This window comes from Ips typographus, linkage group LG10, assembly GCF_016097725.1.
Source record: "Ips typographus isolate SLU linkage group LG10, UJ_Ityp_2.0, whole genome shotgun sequence".
NCBI lineage: Eukaryota > Metazoa > Arthropoda > Insecta > Coleoptera > Curculionidae > Ips > Ips typographus.
In genome coordinates, this window is record NC_138431.1 from 2748668 (window position 1) to 2768640 (window position 19973).

General features: G+C 37.6%; 2 protein-coding genes across 3 annotated transcripts in view; one reads left to right on the top strand and one right to left on the bottom strand.

Annotated features, from left to right (window-relative positions):
• The window catches only part of LOC145734951 (uncharacterized), a 31732-nt gene extending 21443 nt beyond the window's left edge, over nt 1-10289 (bottom strand). Inside the window, exon 1 of the mRNA XM_081988626.1 lies at nt 10014-10289. The gene's annotated coding sequence lies outside the window, so the exon portion shown is untranslated. The remainder of the gene's footprint in view (nt 1-10013) is intronic.
• The window catches only part of Ir8a (Ionotropic receptor 8a), a 61412-nt gene that overhangs the window by 25747 nt on the left and 15692 nt on the right, over nt 1-19973 (top strand). For both annotated transcript variants that reach the window (XM_081988068.1, XM_081988069.1), the window contains exons 2-3: nt 17562-17894; nt 18508-18674. In XM_081988068.1, the coding sequence (XP_081844194.1) occupies nt 17562-17894; nt 18508-18674 (500 nt within the window). The remainder of the gene's footprint in view (nt 1-17561; nt 17895-18507; nt 18675-19973) is intronic.

Here is a 19973-nt window from a genome sequence, read left to right on the forward strand (position 1 = left end):
GAAATTTAATGAGGATTCCAAAAATGTGTTTAAACACTAATTTTCTTATTCCAAGTGGGATTTACAGGCAATTTTGTCCCTGAGTGTCCTTTCAAACTGGGTTTCTGTCAGTTCAAACTTTGACACCGCTTTTCTCCCTCACTGTACCAAATTTTGTAGTGACTTTCAAGGTTATTAGATAGGAAATTTAATGAGGATTCAAAAAATGTGTTCAAAACAGCCATTTTCTCACTTCAAGTGGGGTTTACAGGGAGTTTTATCCCTCACTGCCCTTTCAAACTGTGTTTCTGTCAGTTCAAAATTTGACACCGCTTTTCTCACTGACTATACAAATAATTGCAGTGTTTTTCTTGTTTATTAATAGAAAATTTAACAAGGATTTCAAAAAATGTGCTTAAAACACTAATTTTCTTACTCCAAGTGAGGTTTACAGGCAATTTTGTCCTTGAGTGTCCTTTCAAACTATGTTTCTGTCAGTTCAAATTTGGACACCGCATTTTTCCCTGAATATGCAAATAATTGTAGTGTTTCTTCAGGTTATTAGATAGGAAATTTAATGAGGATTCCAAAAATGTGCTTAAAACACTAATTTTCTTACTGTAAGTGACGTTTACAGGAGATTTTGTCCATGACTGTCCTTTCAAACTGTGTTTCTGACAGTTCAAAATTTGACATTACTTTTCTCTCTCGCTGTACCAAATTTTGTAGTGTTTTTCCTGGCTTCCTATAGGAAATTTGAAGAGGATTCCAAAAATGTGCTTAAACACTAATTTTCTTACTCCAAGTGAGATTTACAGGCAATTTTGTCCCTGAGTGTCCTTTCAAACTGGGTTTCTGTCAGTTCAAACTTTGACACCGCTTTTTTCCCTCACTGTACCAAATTTTGTAGTCTTTCAAGGTTATTAGATAGGAAATTTAATGAGGATTCAAAAAATGTGTTCAAAACAGCCATTTTCTCACTTCAAGTGGGGTTTACAGGGAGTTTTATCCCTCACTGCCCTTTCAAACTGTGTTTCTGTCAGTTCAAAATTTGACACCGCTTTTCTCACTGACTATACAAATAATTGTAGTGTTTTTCTTGTTTATTAATAGGAAATTTAACAAGGATTTCAAAAATGTGCTTAAAACACTAATTTTCTTACTTTAAGTAAGGTTTACAGGCGATTTTGTCCTTGACTGTCCTTTCAAACTATGTTTCTGTCAGTTCAAATTTGGACACCGCATTTTTCCCTGAATATACAAATAATTGTAGTGTTTCTTCAGGTTATTAGATAGGAAATTTAATGAGGATTCCAAAAATGTGCTTAAAACACAAATTTTCTTACTCTAAGTGACGTTTACAGGAGATTTTGTCCATGACTGTCCTTTCAAACTGTGTTTCTGACAGTTCAAAATTTGACATTACTCTTCTCTCTCGCTGTACCAAATTTTGGAGTGTTTTTCCAGGCTTTCTATAGGAAATTTTAAGAGGTTTCCAAAAATGTGATTAAAACACTTATTTTCTTACTCCAAGTGAGGTTTACAGGCGATTTTGTCCCTGACTGTCCTTTCAAACTGTGTTTCTGTCAGTTTAAACTTTGACACCGCTTTTCTCCCTGACGGACTTCTCGGAATTCTTACCGGGAACCGAGTAACTTGTCTTGGCTATGCTGACGACATAGTCATTATGGCCAAAGGCAGATTCGAAGGAACCCTCTTTGATCCCGTAGAAAGTCAGCTAGAGACCACCAGAAGATAGTGTTGATCAGTGGGATTGAGAATCAACTAATCAACAACCACAGTGGTACCTTTCACCAGGAGAACAAGACTTCAGCACTTGAGAAATATCCGTCTCAACGACGAAAACTCGAAGGCAAAAGGTTAAGTATCTAGGACTTACCCTAGACTCAAAACTTAGCTGGAACCGCCACTTAGAAAAGATTGCCAGCAAGGCAAGATCATCACTGATGCGCAGGAACATTGCGGGAAAGACGTGGGGTTGTGACCCATCAATACTGCGATGGATGTGTACCATGATAGTGAGACCCATGATCAGAGACGGCGCAGTAGTGTGGCACAGAAAAACCGAACAAGGAAAACATTAGAGAAGGTGCAGAAACTTGCATGTCTTTGCATAACGGGAGCAATGAGATCCACCTCCACGGCAGCATTAGAGGTAATTCTCCACTTCACACCGCTCCACATCATGATGAGAACAACTGCTTAGGGAGCACATCTCAGGTTGTATAAGGCCGGATTTAAAAGAACACACAGTGCAAGGGACTCCTCGCCGATCTCCCAATCGACGAAATCATCAGGAAGTTTAGTTTCGAAGAACAATTTCGAACGGAACTGAGCACCAAGAGAGATTGGAGCAGAGAGTCCATTCAAACATTGGGAAAAAATACCATCATATGGTATACGGACGGATGTAAAACTCCCGAGGGGACTGGAGCAGGAGTCTACAGGCCTCGCACCAATTACTCCGAACCCATGGGCCAGTTTCCTAGCATTTTTCAAGCGGAAATTCACGCCAGAGAAAGTTGTATTCAGTTTAACCTCGACAGGAAATACCCGAACAAGGAAATTGCAATCCTTTCCGACAGCCAAGCAGCCATCAAAGCGTTGAGCTCATCTAACATCAACTCGATGATGGTTCTGGACTGCATAGGAAAGCTCAATGATCTTGGAAGGAACAACAAGGTAACCTCTCCTCTGGGTTCCGGGGCACGTCGGAGTAGAGGGTAACGAACAAGCAGATACTCTGGCACAAAAAGGAGCATCAGCGCCACTGACCGGGCCAGAACCATTCTGAGGCCTTGGAAAAGCAAATGTCCAGGAAGTACTTAATAAAGCTGAAGAAGAACTGAGAGCAACGCACTGGAAAGACTTCCAGGACCAGGCCAAAGATCTCCTCGGCAATTTTAACCGAGCAAGATCGAAGACTCTGATTAACCTCAGCAAAATTAGTCTCAAGGCATTAACAGGGTTTCTAACGGGTCATTGTCGACTCAGATAACACCTAAGGAAGAGAGGCCTAGAAGTGGACAGTACCTGCAGGTTTTGCGGAGAAGAACCAGAAACACCCCACCACATCTTGCTGGAGTGTTATGCTGTACGCCACAGAAGATTAAACACACTGGGATTACACCAGCTGGCTGTGGAAGAAATACCTCGAACAGACCTCCAGACCTACCACTCAAGATCCTAAAATTCCTAAAGGAACTAAATCTTGAGGGGCTGCTATGAATACAAGGAAACCTTGAGATAGCAGAAGAAGATGAGTTTACCATCTTCTTCTGTTTACTATTAAGAGGGAGAGGTGGTAATTACCATTACCAGTTCTCCCTGACTATACAAATAATTGTAGTTTTTTTCCAGGTTGTTAGATGAGGATTTCAAAAACGATTCCTCAATTTAATGAGGATTTCAAAAACGTGCTCAAAACAGCCGTTTTCTCACTCCAAGTGGGGTTTACAGGCGATTGTGTTTCTGACCGTCCTTTCAAACTGTGTTTCTGTCAGTTCAGACACCGCTTTTGTTGCTGACTGTACCAATTCGTGTACAAAGACATTTTTTAAGCTTCTTAAGTCAATTTCCAGCATTTTCAAGACAATTTTTAACTTGTGTTGGGCTGATTTTGGGTCTTTGAACGTAATAACTCAATTATTTCGTAAACAAAGTTCCAAATCATGCAGTCGAAGTCAAATTTCATGAAATATTCTCATGAAATTTTCATGAAATGTTTGTGTTTTTCAAAATTTACTAAAACAACTGCAAAAAGCCCCAATAAATCAATTTTCATGAAATTGTAGTGCTTTTCAGCGTTTTAACATGGAAAATTGACTAAAATTTCTCTAAGTGATCCATTAAGCCAATTTTCATAAAATTTTTGTGTTTTTAAAGGTTTTGACTAGCAAAATGTACTAAAACAACTGCAAAATGCCCCAATAAGTAAATTTTCATGAAATTTTTGTGTTTTTCAACGTTTTGTCCTTAAAAATTGACTAGAATAACTGCAAATAGTCATGTAAGTAAATTTGTATGATATCTAACTGCTTTTCAACATTTCAATATTGAAAATGGACTATAATGACTGCAAATGGTCCATTAAGCCAATTTCATTAAATTTAACTGGTTTTTTAAGTTTTAACCTTAAAAATTGACTAAAATGACGGCAAATGGTAAAGAAAGTAAATTTTCATGAATTCTGCTGTTTGTTCAACGTTTTGAGCTGAACAATTGACTAGAGATTGACTAGTAGCAGTTTTCTATTATTTTTTATGTATTTCAGCGTTTGAACCTTGAAAGTTGCACTTGCACTACTTAAAACAGTGAGTCAAGTCAATTTTCATAAAATGTGACAATTTTTTGTTTTAACTCTAAAAATCGACCAAAACGCTTGCACATATCCGGTTTTGACCTGGAAAATGCACTAGAATAATGATCCAGTAAATCGATTTACAGACAAATTTCAGTGTTTTTCAACGATTTGTTCTTGAAAATTTACTATAATGACTGAAAGTTGTCTAGCAAGTAAATTTTCATGAAATTTTACCATTTTTTAAAGTTTAGGCTTTGATAATTGACTAGAATGACTGCACTTAGTCCAGTAAGTCATTTTTTATGAAATTTTACTGGGTTTCAACGTTACTTTGACCGTGAAAATTGACTAGAATAGCTGCAAATGGTTAGTAAGTCAATTTTCATTGAAATTTACTATTTTTCGACGTTTTGACCCTGAAAAATTACTAGAATAACTGCAAATGGCGAAATAAGTAAATTTTCATCAAATTTCAGTGGTTTTCAACGTTTTCACTTTGAAAATTGACTAAAATTTTGCACATTGTGCATAAAGTTAATTTGTATGAAATTTTTCGGATTTTCAAGGTTTTGGCTTTGACAATTGACTGGAATTACTGCAAACGGTACAGTAAGTCAATTTTCATGAAATTTTACCATTTTTTAAGGTTTAGGCTTTGATAATTGACTAGAATGACTGCACATAGTCCAGTAAGTAATTTTTTATGAAATTTTACTGGGTTTCAACGTTACTTTGACCGTGAAAATTGACTAGAATAGCTGCAAATGGTTAGTAAGTAAATTTTCATTGAAATTTACTGTTTTTCGACGTTTTGACCCTGAAAAATTACTAGAATAACTGCAAATGGCGAAATAAGTAAATTTTCATCAAATTTCAGTGGTTTTCAACGTTTTCACTTTGAAAATTGACTAAAATTTTGTACATTGTGCATAAAGTTAATTTGTATGAAATTTTTCGGATTTTCAAGGTTTTGGCTTTGACAATTGACTGGAATTACTGCAAACGGTACAGTAAGTCAATTTTCATGAAATTTTACCTTTTCTCAAAGTTTTGACCTGGAAAATTGACTAGAATGACTTCAAATGTCCCAGTAAGTATTTTTTTAATTTAATTTGACTGTTTTCCGACCATTTGACTTAGAAAATTGACTTAAAAAGCTGCAAATGGTTCAGCATGTCAATTTTCATGAAATTTGACTGTTTTGATCTGAAAAATTGACTAAAACAACTGCGACTGGCCCAATAAGTAAATTTTCATGAAATTTTAGTGTTTTTCAACATGGACCTTGAAAATGTACTAAAACGACTGCCGTTTTGGAACAATTTTGATCAAATTTAGACTAAATACACATGAAATTACTACTCATTATGTGATATTATAATGACGTTTTGTCGAAACTGTCCAGTGGCGTAGATTCACGAAATATTTTTGAAAAATTACAGTTTTTTTTACTTTTCTTGTTCAATTTGAAAAAAATAAGTAACTCTTTATAATTCTGATTTAAAACTTGTTTTGATATCGCTGAAAATTGACTTAAGAAGCTTAAACAATGTCTTTGTAGTCAGTTTTCATAGTTTCCAGACCAATTGAAAGAATTTAGTTTTGAAAATTGACTTGGAAACTGTGAAAATTGTCGTCGAAAAGTGTCTTTGTAGTCAGTCCGAGTATTCATTGAAAAGCTTTATCAAATATTTGCTTCGTGTAATGTCTGCTTTAGGCTCGACTTCCTAACATTAAAACCAGTTATTTACCAATTTTCTTCATCTAAAACGTGCATTTCTCTTGTTGCGTGAAAAAGTAGTGTTTTTGTCAGTCAATAGTAATTTATTTTAACTAAATTAGGTGAAAGAGGTAATAAGCTTAACTGTATTTGTAAGCATTCACTTTGCAAAGTTTTTAAATTAAAAGTTAACTGAGACTGAGGAATTAACCTAAAGATTTTTTAAAACCGTGATTGGGAAATCCCATCATTAAGAGCATCATTGATAATAATGAAATTAGATGTACTGGCATTTTTGCTGTATAGAATTAAGTATAGACATGTGCACGTAACTAAGTAAACATTCTTCAAAGTTGACTTAAGGTATCATTTGGAGTAAACTCAGTCAATTTTCCAGGTTGAAACGCTGAAAAACACTACAATTTCATAAAAATTGACTTAATGGATCATTTGGAGTAATTTTAGTAAATTTTCCAGGTTGAGACGCTGAAAAACACTACAATTTTATGAAAATTGCCTTATTGGGGCTTTTTGCAGTTGTTTTAGTAAATTTTGCTAGTCAAAACCTTTGAAAAACAGTCAAATTTAATAAAAATTGACTAAATGGATCATTTGGACTAATTTCAGTCAATTCTCCAGGGTGAAACGCTGAAAAATACTACAATTTCATGAAAATTTACTTAATGGATCATTTGGAGTAATTTCAGTCAATTTTCCAAGTAGAAACTCTGAAAAACACTACAATTTCATGAAAATTCACTTACTGGGGCATTTTGGAGTTGTTTTAATAAATTTTGCTAGTCAGACCGTTTGAAAAACAGTCAAATTTCATAAAAATCGACTTAATGGATCATTTAGAGTAATTTCAGTCAATTTTCCTGGTCAAAACGCTGAAAAACAGTCAAATTTCATGAAAATTTATTTAATCGATCATTTGGAGTAATTTCGGTCAATTTTCAAAGTCAAAACGCTGAAAGACACAACAATTTCATGAAATTGACTTATTGGGGCTTTTTGCAGTTGTTTTAGTAAATTTTGCTAGTCAAAACGTTTGAAAAACACAAAAATTTCATGAAAATTGACTTAATGGATCATTTGGAGTAATTTCAGTCAATTTTTCAGGTTGAAACGATGAAAAACACTACAATTTCATGAAAATTGACTTATTGGGGCTTTTTGCAGTTGTTTCAGTACATTTTGCTAGTCAAAACGTTTGTAAAACAGTCAAATTTCATAAAAATCGACTTAATGGATCATTTGGAGTAATTTCAGTCAATTTTCCAGGTTAAAACGCTGAAAAACAGTAAAATTTTATGAAAATTGACTTAATGTATCATTTGGAGTAATTTCAGTCAATTTTCCAGGTTGAAACGATGAAAAACACTACAATTTCATGAAAATTTACTTATTGGGGCTTTTTGCAGTTGTTTTAGTAAATTTTGCTAGTCAGACCGTTTGAAAAACAGTAAAATTTCATAAAAATCGACTTAATGGATCATTTAGAGTAATTTCAATCAATTTTCCTGGTCAAAACGCTGAAAAACAGTCAAATTTCATGAAAATTTATTTAATCGATCATTTGGAGTAATTTTGGTCAATTTTCAAAGTTAAAACGATGAAAGACACAACAATTTCATGAAATTGACTTATTGGGGTTTTTGCAGTTGTTTTAGTAAATTGTGTTAGTCAAAACGTTTGAAAAACACAAAAATTTCATGAAAATTGACTTAATGGATCATTTGGAGTAATTTCAGTCAATTTTTCAGGTTGAAACGATGAAAAACACTACAATTTCATGAAAATTGATTTATTGGGGCTTTTTGCAGTTGTTTCAGTACATTTTGCTAGTCAAAACGTTTGTAAAACAGTCAAATTTCATAAAAATCGACTTAATGGATCATTTGGAGTAATTTCAGTCAATTTTCCAGGTTAAAACGCTGAAAAACAGTAGAATTTTATGAAAATTGACTTAATGTATCATTTGGAGTAATTTCAGTCAATTTTTCAAGTTGAAACGCTGAAAAACACTACAATTTCAAGAAAATTGACCTATTGGGGCATTTTGGAGTTCTTTTAATAAATTTTGTTAGTCAGACCGTTTGAAAAACAGTCAAATTTCATAAAAATCGACTTAATGGATCATTTAGAGTAATTTCAATCAATTTTCCTGGTCAAAACGCTGAAAAACAGTCAAATTTCATGAAAATTTATTTAATCGATCATTTGGAGTAATTTTGGTCAATTTTCAAAGTTAAAACGCTGAAAGACACAACCATTTCATGAAATTGACTTATTGGGGTTTTTGCAGTTGTTTTAGTAAATTTTGTTAGTCAAAACGTTTGAAAAACACAAAAATTTCATGAAAATTGACTTAATGTATCATTTGGAGTAATTTCAGTCAATTTTTCAAGTTGAAACGCTGAAAAACACTACAATTTCATGAAAATTGACTTATTGGGGCTTTTTGCAGTTATTTCAGTACATTTTGCTAGTCAAAACGTTTGTAAAACAGTCAAATTTTATAAAAATCGACTTAATGGATCATTTGGAGTAATTTCAGTCAATTTTCCAGGTCAAAACGCTGAAAAACTCAAAAATTTCATGAAAATTGACTTATTGAGGCTTTTTGCAGTTGTTTTAGTAAATTTTGCGAGTCAAAACGTTTGAAACACAGTCAAGTTTCATGAAAATTGACATAATGAATCATTCGGACTAATTTCAGTCACTTTTCTAGGTCAAAACGCTGAAAAATACTACAAATTTATGAAAATTTACTTACTGGGGGTTTTTGCAGTTGTTTTAGTAAATTTTGCTAGTCAAAATATTTGAAAACAGTCAAATTTCATGAAAATTGACCTAATGGATCATTTCGATTAATTTCAGTCAATTTTCCAGGTCAAAACGCTGAAAAGCACTACAATTTCATGCAATTTGGTTTATTGGGGCTTTTGCAGTGGTTTTAGTACATTTTTCTGGTCAAAACGTTTGAAAAACAGTAAAATTTCATGAAAATTGACTTAATGGATCATTTGGAGTAATTTCAGTCAATTTTCCAGGTCAAAACGCTGAAAAACACTACAATTTCATGAAATTTGATTTATTGGGGCTTTTGCAGTGGTTTTAGTAAATTTTGCTGGTCAAAACGTTTGAAAAACAGTAAAATTTCATGAAAATTGTCTTAATGGATCATTTGGAGTAATTTCAGTCAATTTTAGAGGTTGAAACGCTGAAAAACACTACAATTTAATGAAAATTGATTTATTGGGCCATTTGCAGTTGTTTTAGTCAATTTTCCAAGTCACAACGTTGGAAAACAGTAAAATTTCATGAAAATTGACTTAATGGATCATTTGGTGTAATTTCAGTCAATTTTAGAGGTTGAAACGCTGAAAAACACTACAATTTCACGAAAATTTACTTATTGGGGCTTTTTTCAGTTGTTTTAGTACATTTTGATAGTCTAGTTTGAAAAGAGTCAAATTTCATGAAAATTAAATTAATGGATCATTTGAAGTAATTTCAGTCAATTTTCCAGGTTGAAACGCTGAAAAACACTACAATTTTATGAAAATTTACTTATTGGGGCTTTTTGCAGTTGTTTTAGTAAATTTCGCTAGTCAAAACGTTTGAAAAACATTCAAATTTCATGAAAATTGACTTAATGGATCATTTGGAGTAATTTCAGTCAATTTTCCAGGTCAAAACGCTGAAAAACAGTCAAATTTCATGAAAATTGACTTATTGGGGCTTTTTGCAGTTTTTTTAGTAAATTTTGCTACTAACACTGTAATAGTATATTACGTAACTAGTGCTGTAAGAAGAATTTTACATTTTTCAATTGTTTTTACAGCTTTCTCATAGCTTTTCCAATAGCTAACAACAACTGTGCGTAAAGAGGGTCATTAAGTAACGGAAAACTATTAGCTATTTACACTTGGGTCGTAGGTAAAATTACTTTAAAAATTAAATACAATACACTTTTCCACTTACCACAACAACAAAGTATCCACAAAATAAGCGCTCATTACACTGGTCGAACTCGTTCTTTATGTGCACTTTACACAATCAAAACTAACTAACAGCAGATAGGAGCTATCGCGAAATTAAAAAGCCCGGAACGCTTTTAAAAGATTATCTTACAGTCTAACCAGTAACCAGACGGTCAATAACAGGACAGACTACATTAGAATTAAAACACCATTCTCGTAATACACTCGAATGCAGCAGTTATTAACATGTTCGGTCGCTTAGTAGAATTTCTACAACAAAATTTATGTAATAATTCGATTCAATGAGATTACGATACGAGTGAAAAAAATGTAAAGAGATAATTGGCGTCGATAATACTGCCCATTCCTAGTTCTGCCAATTTGGTGGAATGTTGCTGGTTTTGGTTTGGTTGTTGCTTCTTGCATACGCTGCATAAATGGAGCGAACCATGTTAAGAGAGCTCCATGGTACGAGGAAATAGTGTGGTTTCACGTAAATTCCGTATTAATTACCAGTACTGGTCGATATATAAGTACTGGTTTGGTTGGTGGTGGCTTTTTATAAAGAGTTTTAAGATCGGTATTTGGTTGGATTTACGCCGAAACAAAAATACTTTTTTGTGGTTTAGAGTTTTTAGACTATTTAACTACAACGATTTTCTCTTTGACTGTGTTTCTGTCAGTTCAAAGTTTGACACCGCTTTTCTACCTGACTGTACCAAATTTTTTGTATTTTTTTTACGTTTATTGGATAGGAAATTTAATGAGGATTCCGAAAATGTGCTTAAAACAGTCATTTTCTTATTCCAAGTTGGTCTTACAGGCGATTTTGTCTCTGACTGTCCTTTCAAGCTGTGTTTCTGTCAGTTCAAAGATTGACACCGCTTTTCTCCCCGACTGTACCAAATTTTGTAGTGTTTTTTAGGTTTATTGGATAGGAAATTTAATGAGGATTACGAAAATCTGCTTAAAACAGTCATTTTCTTATTTCAACTGGGTTTTACAGGCGTTTTTTTTCTCTGATTGTCCTTTCAAACTGTGTTTCTGTCAGTTCAAACTTTGACACCGCTTTTCTCCCTGACTGTACTATATCTCTGTAGTGTCTTTTTAGGTTTTTGAATGTAAAATTTAATAAGAATTCCAAAAATTTGTTTAAAACGGTCCTTTTAATAATCCAAGTTGGTTTTACAGGCAATTTTGTCTCTGACTGTCCTTTGAAACTGATTTTCTGACAATTCAAACTTTGACACCGCTTTTCTGCCTGACTGTACTAAATCTCGTAGCGTCTTTTTCGGTTATTGGATAGGAAATTTAATGAGGATTCCGAAAATGTGCTTAAAACAGTTATTTTCTTATACCGAGTGGGTTTTACTAGCAATTTTGTTCTTAACTGTCCTTTCAAACTGTGTTTCTGTCAGTTCAAATTTTGACACCGCTTTTCTCGCTGACTGTACCATATCTCCGAGTGTCTCTTTAGGTTTACTGGATAGGAAATTTAATGAGGATTTCGAAAATGTGCTTAAAACAGTCATTTTTTTATTCCAAATTGGTTTTACCAGCGATTTTGTCTTTGACTGTCCTTTCATACTGTCTTTCTGTCAGTTCAAATTCTGACACAGCTTTTCTCTCTAACTGTACCAAATCTCGTAGTGTCTTTTTAGGTTATTGGATAGGAAATTTAATGAGGATTCCGAAAATGTACTTAAAACAGTCATTTTCTTAATCCGAGTGGGTTTTACTAGCAATTTTGTTCTTAACTGTCCTTTCAAACTGTGTTTCTGTCAATTAAAACTTTGACACCGCTTTTCTCGCTGACTGTACCATATCCCCGAGTGTCTCTTTAGGTTTACTGGATAGGAAATTTAATGAGGATTCCGAAAATGTGCTTAAAACAGTCATTTTCTTATTCCAAGTTGGTTTTACAGGCGATTTTGTCTCTGACTGTCCTTTCAAACTGTGTTTCTGTCAGTTCAAAATTTGACACCGCTTTTCTCTCTGACTGTACCAAATCTCGTAGTGTCTTTTTAGGTTATTGGATAGGAAATTTAATGAGGATTCCGAAAATGTGCTTAAAACAGTCATTTTCTTAATCCGAGTGGGTTTTACTAGCAATTTTGTTCTTAACTGTCCTTTCAAACTGTGTTTCTGTCAATTCAAACTTTGACACCGCTTTTCTCGCTGACTGTACCATATCCCCGAGTGTCTCTTTAGGTTTACTGGATAGGAAATTTAATGAGGATTCCGAAAATGTGCTTAAAACAGTCATTTTCTTATTCCAAGTTGGTTTTACAGGCGATTTTGTCTCTGACTGTCCTTTCAAACTGTGTTTCTGTCAGTTCAAAATTTGACACCGCTTTTCTCTCTGACTGTACCAAATCTCGTAGTGTCTTTTTAGGTTATTGGATAGGAAATTTAATGAGGATTCCGAAAATGTGCTTAAAACAGTCATTTTCTTATTCCAAGTTGGTTTTACAGGCGATTTTGTCTCTGACTGTCCTTTCAAACTGTGTTTCTGTCAGTTCAAAATTTGACACCGCTTTTCTCTCTGACTGTACCAAATCTCGTAGTGTCTTTTTAGGTTATTGGATAGGAAATTTAATGAGGATTCCGAAAATGTGCTTAAAACAGTCATTTTCTTAATCCGAGTGGGTTTTACTAGCAATTTTGTTCTTAACTGTCCTTTCAAACTGTGTTTCTATTAGTTCAAACTTTGACACCGCTTTTCTCGCTGACTGTACCATATACCCGAGTGTCTCTTTAGGTTTACTGGATAGGAAATTTAATGAGGATTCCAAAAATGTGCTTAAAACAGTCATTTTCTTATTCTAAGTGGGTTTTACCAGCGATTTTGTTCTTGGCTGTCCTTTCAAACTGTGTTTCTGTCAGTTCAAACTTTGGCACCGCTTTTCTAACTGACTGTACCAAATGAATTTTTGAATAGAAAATTTGATGAGGATTCCAAAAATTTGTTTAAAACGGTCATTTTCTTAATCCAACAGGCCCTGACACGTAATTGAATTTGACCTGAACAAGGAGCAACTAAAGCCTCCTTAAAATGGCTTTGCAACTATAGAGAAACACTAAAATATATTAAAGTCTTTCAGAAAAGTCCTGCACATTTGAAAATGCTTTCAAGCTTCTGAAAAACGATCTGAGATACTGAATATATACAAATCTGATGAAGATTTACCTTGACTTAACAAACTACGCTTTGCCACTTTTGGGAAAAACTGTATAATAGAAAGTATAATAATTATAATTAGGTCCTATTTGCTTTACAAATTTAGCTTGCTCCAACAATGTAACGATTTTGTTAATTATTATTAATAATTAAAGTAATTTTCTGAATAATCACTTTGCCTCGAGCTGTTTCAATGCATTCAGATAACAATTCTTGCATTACCCTTGTATATGAATGGTTTCGCTTGCACTAATTTGCCAAATGCAAAAAACCAACTTTTACTTTCATTCTTCGGTCTCTGAAATCGAACTAATCAACGGGAAAGGCGTTGTTCGTTGCTTTTTATCCGGTCAAAGACTGAAATTTTGTTTACCACAATCAACTGACTTTCCTTTATTTTCAGTGTTTGTATTAAGACAGTTTGAGTTGAATCAGGGTTGTTTATGAAAAAAATGCATTACGTCCCTGAATTTTAATGTCAATTTACTGCCTGCAAAGCAAATTTCAGGGCCATAACCTTAAGATTTAGAAATTCGGAGCGAACAGAGTGTGGCTGGTTCCTGTTGACTGCGGAAACCCGAGGAATCGAGGGACTGGCTCATTCAGAGCTGCACTGCGCTGGTTAAGGGGAATCTGACGTTTGCACCAGTGCTTCGTGCTTAAATGCGAAGCAAAACCCGACCATGAAAAGGTGGTCAAAATGCTTCATAACCGAGCATTAGGTGTCTCAAGCTGGAGACATCTTTCCACTGAAGAAGAACCGGGCAACTGGCGGTTTACCTTTATGGTGAGTGGAAGGACCAGGAAAAGGCTGGAGAAGTCCAAGTAGGATACGAGTTGGTCACCATAAAAGCTTTTAGGGTGGTCTCTCACATGAGGCAGTCGTTCCTCTCTGCTTCTTCCCAAAAGCCACCATTCCCCAGTACTCTCCATCATGACACTGTGGGTAAGTCAAGTTAATCTTCAGCACAGCCGGGACGCCACAGCCGAACTGGCCAGCGGTCTGGCAGGAAGGAAGAAACAGGTGGTACTAATACAGGTACCTTATGTCTACAGAAACCAAATTAGGAGCCTTAACCTGGCTGGTTGCATAATGATATCCAACGATCTACGCGTTCCTCATATGACTCAGCTAGGAACCATCAGGGATGTCACTGCAGTGCTACTGGAACATGAGGAGAAAGGCATTAACCGCACGGTTCTAATAAGTAGTGTTTATCTTCCGTATGAGGTTGCAATTTACAATTTGCAAACAGGTCAGGTTTTCAAGCGATTATCGGTTGCGATTCATCATACATCATACCTAAAAAGAGGAACTCGAGGAAAGCTGATTGGTCTCAATACAGAGACCACCTTAGCCAGTCCATGGAGTTCTTTGAAGTTAACCTCCAGAGAGGAGCTGGAACTTGAGGTAAAAAGATGATATGACACCAGCCTTCCATAAATCGTGCGAACTCGAGGCGGTTGGAACTTCTACGGTTCCGTGGTGGACTTCAGCGTCGGAGAAATGATGCTAGGATGGCTTTTCACCGAGCCACCAAGGGTAATCGCAACGAAAACTGGGAACTTTACATCAAAGCAAGGAGAGAATTTAAGAAGGAACTACGAAGGTCCCAAAGAGCAAGCTGGCAGAAATTCTGCGGCGAATCCCTGTCAAATTCAGGTCGGCTTGCAAAGATTCTCTACACAGGTACACCTCAGAATGAGATGGGAACTCTAAACGGCACTTGGATGGAAACGAAAAAGGAAAACTTACTACTTTTCCTAGCGAAACACTTTCCAGGCGACGGCGGCGCGAGCCATTCGGAGGTCAGGGTCTGCCCTAATGGATGGGATTGGACCACGGCCGAAAGAGTCGTTAGTGATGACGCTATCAAATGGTCGGTTTCAAAATTCAGACGGGATAATTCCCGATGATGCTGCAGTCGGCCCTAGAGATCTTACTCTCGTTTTAGAGGGGGATCTTCATGGCCACGCTAATGGGATATGTCCCAAATGATTGGCGATCAGAGGAAGTGGTCTTTATACCAAAACCCGGTAAAAGGGACTACACCTAGACAGACCTATCAGTTTAACGTCCGTCCTCATGAAAACGCTGGACAGGATGATAGACAGGTACTTAACAGAGGAAGTCCATATCAGGACTCCGCTGCATAGTAACCAGCATGCATACAGGAAAGGAAGGTTGACAGATAGGGCTCTCCATGCTCTGGTGCAAAAAGCTGAACAGGGATGACAAGACAAAGAGGTCACAGTGGTCCTCTTCTTTGATGTGAAGGAGGCAAATGATAAGGCCAGAACAAGCAATATCTGCAACGCTCTCAAATCGAAAAAGGCACCTGTTTCAGTTATAAACTGAGTCCGGAGTGCGATAGAGAGCCGTTCGACCAGGGGGGAGAACGGCTGGAGATCGAGGTACGGGGGGGCTGTCCACAAAGGACAGTTAGTTGCTTTTCCCCCCGCCTGTGATGTCTGGTTATGGATGAATTCGTGAGGCGGCTAGACCGAGAGGTCTTCTACGCGGACGACGGCCTAGTTCTCGTCAATGGGAAATTCCTGGGCGTTATCTGCGAGAGAATGCAGATAGCTTGTAAGATAATAGAGAGATGGTGCACCGATGCCGGATTATCAGTTAATCCACAAAACGGAGATCATGCTCTTTACAAAGAGAAGAGAAATTAAGGATAATTGGCCGCCAGTCTTGTACGGAAAAACACTTGCGGGAGAGGTTAAGTACTTTGGCGTAAGCTTGGATAGTAAACTCACATGGAAACCTCACGTAGACAAAGTCATACAAAAGGCCACTGGGCTCTGGGAAAAAACTGGGGCCTAAAACACGTTATGAGGTTGGTTATACACGGCCGTTATAAGGCCGAGGATCTGTTATGGTTTCTTGGTCTGGTGGCCGGCGGTGGAGTATCCCGGAAACTGGCGGGTTTTCAAAGACTAGCCTGTCTGGCAATAACCGGCGCAATGAGAACATGACACCGAGCCTCGCATTAGACGTTCTTCTGGGCCTTCCTGAGTTACCTCAGTGGATACGCAGGGAGGATGGAATGCGGCTCTACAAGGCGTGACAACCACCTGCGTCAAGGACATACAAGTATAGCGGTCGCCATGCATCGGGATATTCCAATCCTGGGGGAAAAGGTGGTCGCACCTGACGTAAGACTTAAAGATTAGAAAGGAAGTTTCTCAAAGACTCAAAGTATCCCAATACGGAATAGTCAGGGGCGGGAGTGTACTGACAAGACACCATCAGGGGGGCATATTTTTCGCTGGGGGGGTGGACGATCAGCTTTCAGGCGGAATTGTTTGCAATCCAAAGATCGCCACAAGCAAGGAAGTTACAGAAGGACGAGAGGGAGTGATTGAGATCTACTCCGACAGTCAGGATGTCCTAAAGTCACTTTGTAGTGCCAGGATGGACAACAGACTAATTCAGGAATGCTGGGATGCCCTGAATAAAGTGGCAGAGCAGAAGCAGGTAAACCTAGTGTGGATTCCGGTACATATGGGGTTTGCGGGAAACGAGCGGGCCGATGAACTGGCCTGGCTCCATAACTGCCGAACCTCACATAGGATTAAGTAACAGCAGTAGCAAGCGCACTAAGTGACTGGGCCACAGAGACGTGGAGAAAGGTGGAAGGGTGCATCCAAATGGTTGATGACAAGGAGTCGCTGGGCCTTAAACACCCGTTGCGGATCTGACAGGCCACTGTGGCCTAAACAGACATTTGCATCCACTAGGAATTGGTGATAGACCTGTTGGTTCACAATGTAGAACGCGGGGGAAACATCATATCAGCTCTGCCATCGCTGGTCGTTTATCAGGAGACGCTTTCTTGGGGCCTCCACACTTTCCTGCAGGAAACTGTCTTTCTTGGAGTGAGGACGGATCCTTGCCTTCGTCAGGGAGACGGGACGTCTGGGTGGCGTAGGTCAGGGGTGGGGAGGGTTTGAGGGGAAACGGCGAAAAGGGCCTTAAGGCTTACTCGACGGACCTTTGTAGGGTCTCCCCACATTATTACTACTACTAACCCCAAGATTTCAGAAATACTGTCTGAAATTGTGTTTCATTGCATTTTAACCTCAGTAGACTCATCTTAATTGTGGTAATTAAGACAGTTTGAGTGAAGTCAGGGTTATTTATGGATTTTCAATGGAATTTATGACAGTTTCAGTGAAGTTAGGGTTGTTTATGGATAAAATGCAGTACGTCCCTGTATTTTAAGATAAACGTACTGCCTACACTGTAAAAAAAAGTAACCCAAACTTGTACTTTCATTCTTCGGTCTCTGAAATCGACCTAAAATTTCGTTTACCACAACATAACAAAAGCGTAAAATTGTACTTTTATTGTTACAGTTAACATTCTTCAGCACGACCAACTATCAAACGTGCAATACTTTGAAGATGTCCTGGTCGGTTCGCGGAAGAACGACGTCACTTTCACCAGAGTGATGATCAATGAAAGTGATGAAGAAGAAAAGAAGATTTGCGCCAGTTTGACTTCTGGATTTGGTTTGATTCTGGATTTTACATGGTCTGGCAATGAATTTGCACAAAAGTTGGTGACCAACATGAGTCTGCCTTACCTTCACATTGACGTTTCCATAGCGCCTTTCTTGATTCTTCTGGATTCGTATCTGGACAGCAGGAATTCGACAGATGTTTTGGTGATTTTTGATAAAGAAGATTGTAAGTTACTTAGTTTCTAACCTGTCCAGCTGTAAGAAATTGAATTTAGAAATATTTAGAAATGATTTTAGCAAGTCTGGCGGTTTTTCGCTTTTTTAGTATTTTCTGGAAAAATCAAAGAAAACATGAAAAAATTAAAAAACTACTTTACAAACAACATTTTGACCTTAAATATGGTCACGTGACTACATGATAACTATTTTAACCCTAAGAAGAGTCACCTGATCTTCAAGATTCCATTTGACGCTTGAAAATAGTCACGTGATCTTCAGTAATTCCAATTAATTGCAAAAATTATTAAGTGATCTTCAGAACAACATTTTAACTTTTAATTATGGTTGGTCACGTGACTGCAATAATGCTGTTCTTATCCTCAGAAGTGTTACCTGATCCTCAAGATCCCATGGGACGGACGTGATCTTCAGAACAACATTTTGACCTTAAATCACATGACTACATGTTAGCGATTTTAACCTTCTTAAGATCACGCGACCGTCAAAATTTCATTGGACGTTTGAAAATAGTCACGTGACTTTCAGTAATTGCAATTAATCCTAGAGTAGTTTATAGCTACCTAAATTGTAAGTAAATTAGTGCCTTACTGCTATTACAGATATCGACCAAACCCTCTACCATTGGTTAGACTCTACCAGACTTCGAATGATCATATCTGACGTGATAGATCGGACCGTAGCGCAGAGGATCAAACAGATCAGACCAATCCCATCCAGTTTTGCTATTATAGCCAGTAGTAGCAACATGAATAAACTACTTCATGAAGTAAGTTAAAAAAAAAAACAATAAAACATCTATCGCCAAACTCTCTTATCTCTCCATAAATCCTCTTGGATTGTTCTCTGTCTCTCATTGTTTGCCTATCTCCGCTTATCCATGTGTAGTTGCTGGTCTTTCACGTTTTCTTTTGCTTTCTGTCGATTATTTTTGAGGTTGTATGAATTCTATTAGTTCTCCGCCTAATTTAGATTAGATTAATTCAAATAGATGGGTCAAGCAAGACTACTGCTTTTTACCCTCCCATCGCTGTAGACCAAAAGGATAGGTCTGGAAGAGGAAGTCGCTACAAGTCCAGGAATTTCCCCTTTTGGGAAGTTCCCAGAGTTGCATCGGCATCCTCTGTCCTGGGAAAAGGATGCTCCCGCTGACGGAGTCGCTCTTCTTGTCCTCCATTTCTTCTTTCTTCGGCAGCTCGTCCATCTCTGGCGGTCCTGGCAGCTACTATAGGATGTCCAGACAGCCGGCTTTTGGCATCCTAAAGTTTTGGGGAGTTAGGGTCTGGTGAGTGGGGGATGGTTTTAACTGGGAGAGCCCAGTTAGCACCGTGATAACTGCGGAAAGGTTCTACCCAGATTTTGAGAAATAAATTATCGCCCCCGGGGGGGGGGGGGGGGGGGGAGAAGGTCTGGGGGAAATTGTGGTCCTCTTCTTGGCTGGTTGGTCCTGAATTGTCGTCTATCTGCAACAGAAAGAAAAACTTATTAATTTTTACCCGTTATCCAATAACTGGTATAGGAGTCGTTTGTGGGGGGCATCTAGCACCGAGTCATAGTTCACTGCTTCTCGCAGTCCGTGATTTTCGCTGCTTTTTGGAATATCTCCACTGCGCTCTGTTTGATCCTTTCCATTGCGGTGGTGAAGTTTAAATCTCGCTGGATGTCCACGTTTCTGACGTACCATAACGCGTCCACCGCTGTCCTGAGCGCAGTGTTTTCCACAGCTTGGAGTTTCTTCAGGTGCGATTTGACCGCGTACCCCCACGCAGCCCAGGCATAGGTTAGGTGCAGTTGAAGAACCGACTTGATGAGCGTCACTTTGTTCCGAAGTGCCAGCTTCGATGTCCTGCTTGCCATGGGGCGGTGGGTACCCTATCAGCCTGCTGTCCACGCTGGGGAAGGTTTTAGATAAGCGCGTGAATGAGAGGTTGACTAACTGGTACGAAAGAAGGGGTAGAACGAGTAGGAGACAGTTCAGGGTTCAGGAGGTCGAGGAGAGAAAGAGTGGAAGAGTATAATAGGAGACGATGGCACGTTTTGGTGGTCACGCTGAACCTGAAGAACGCCC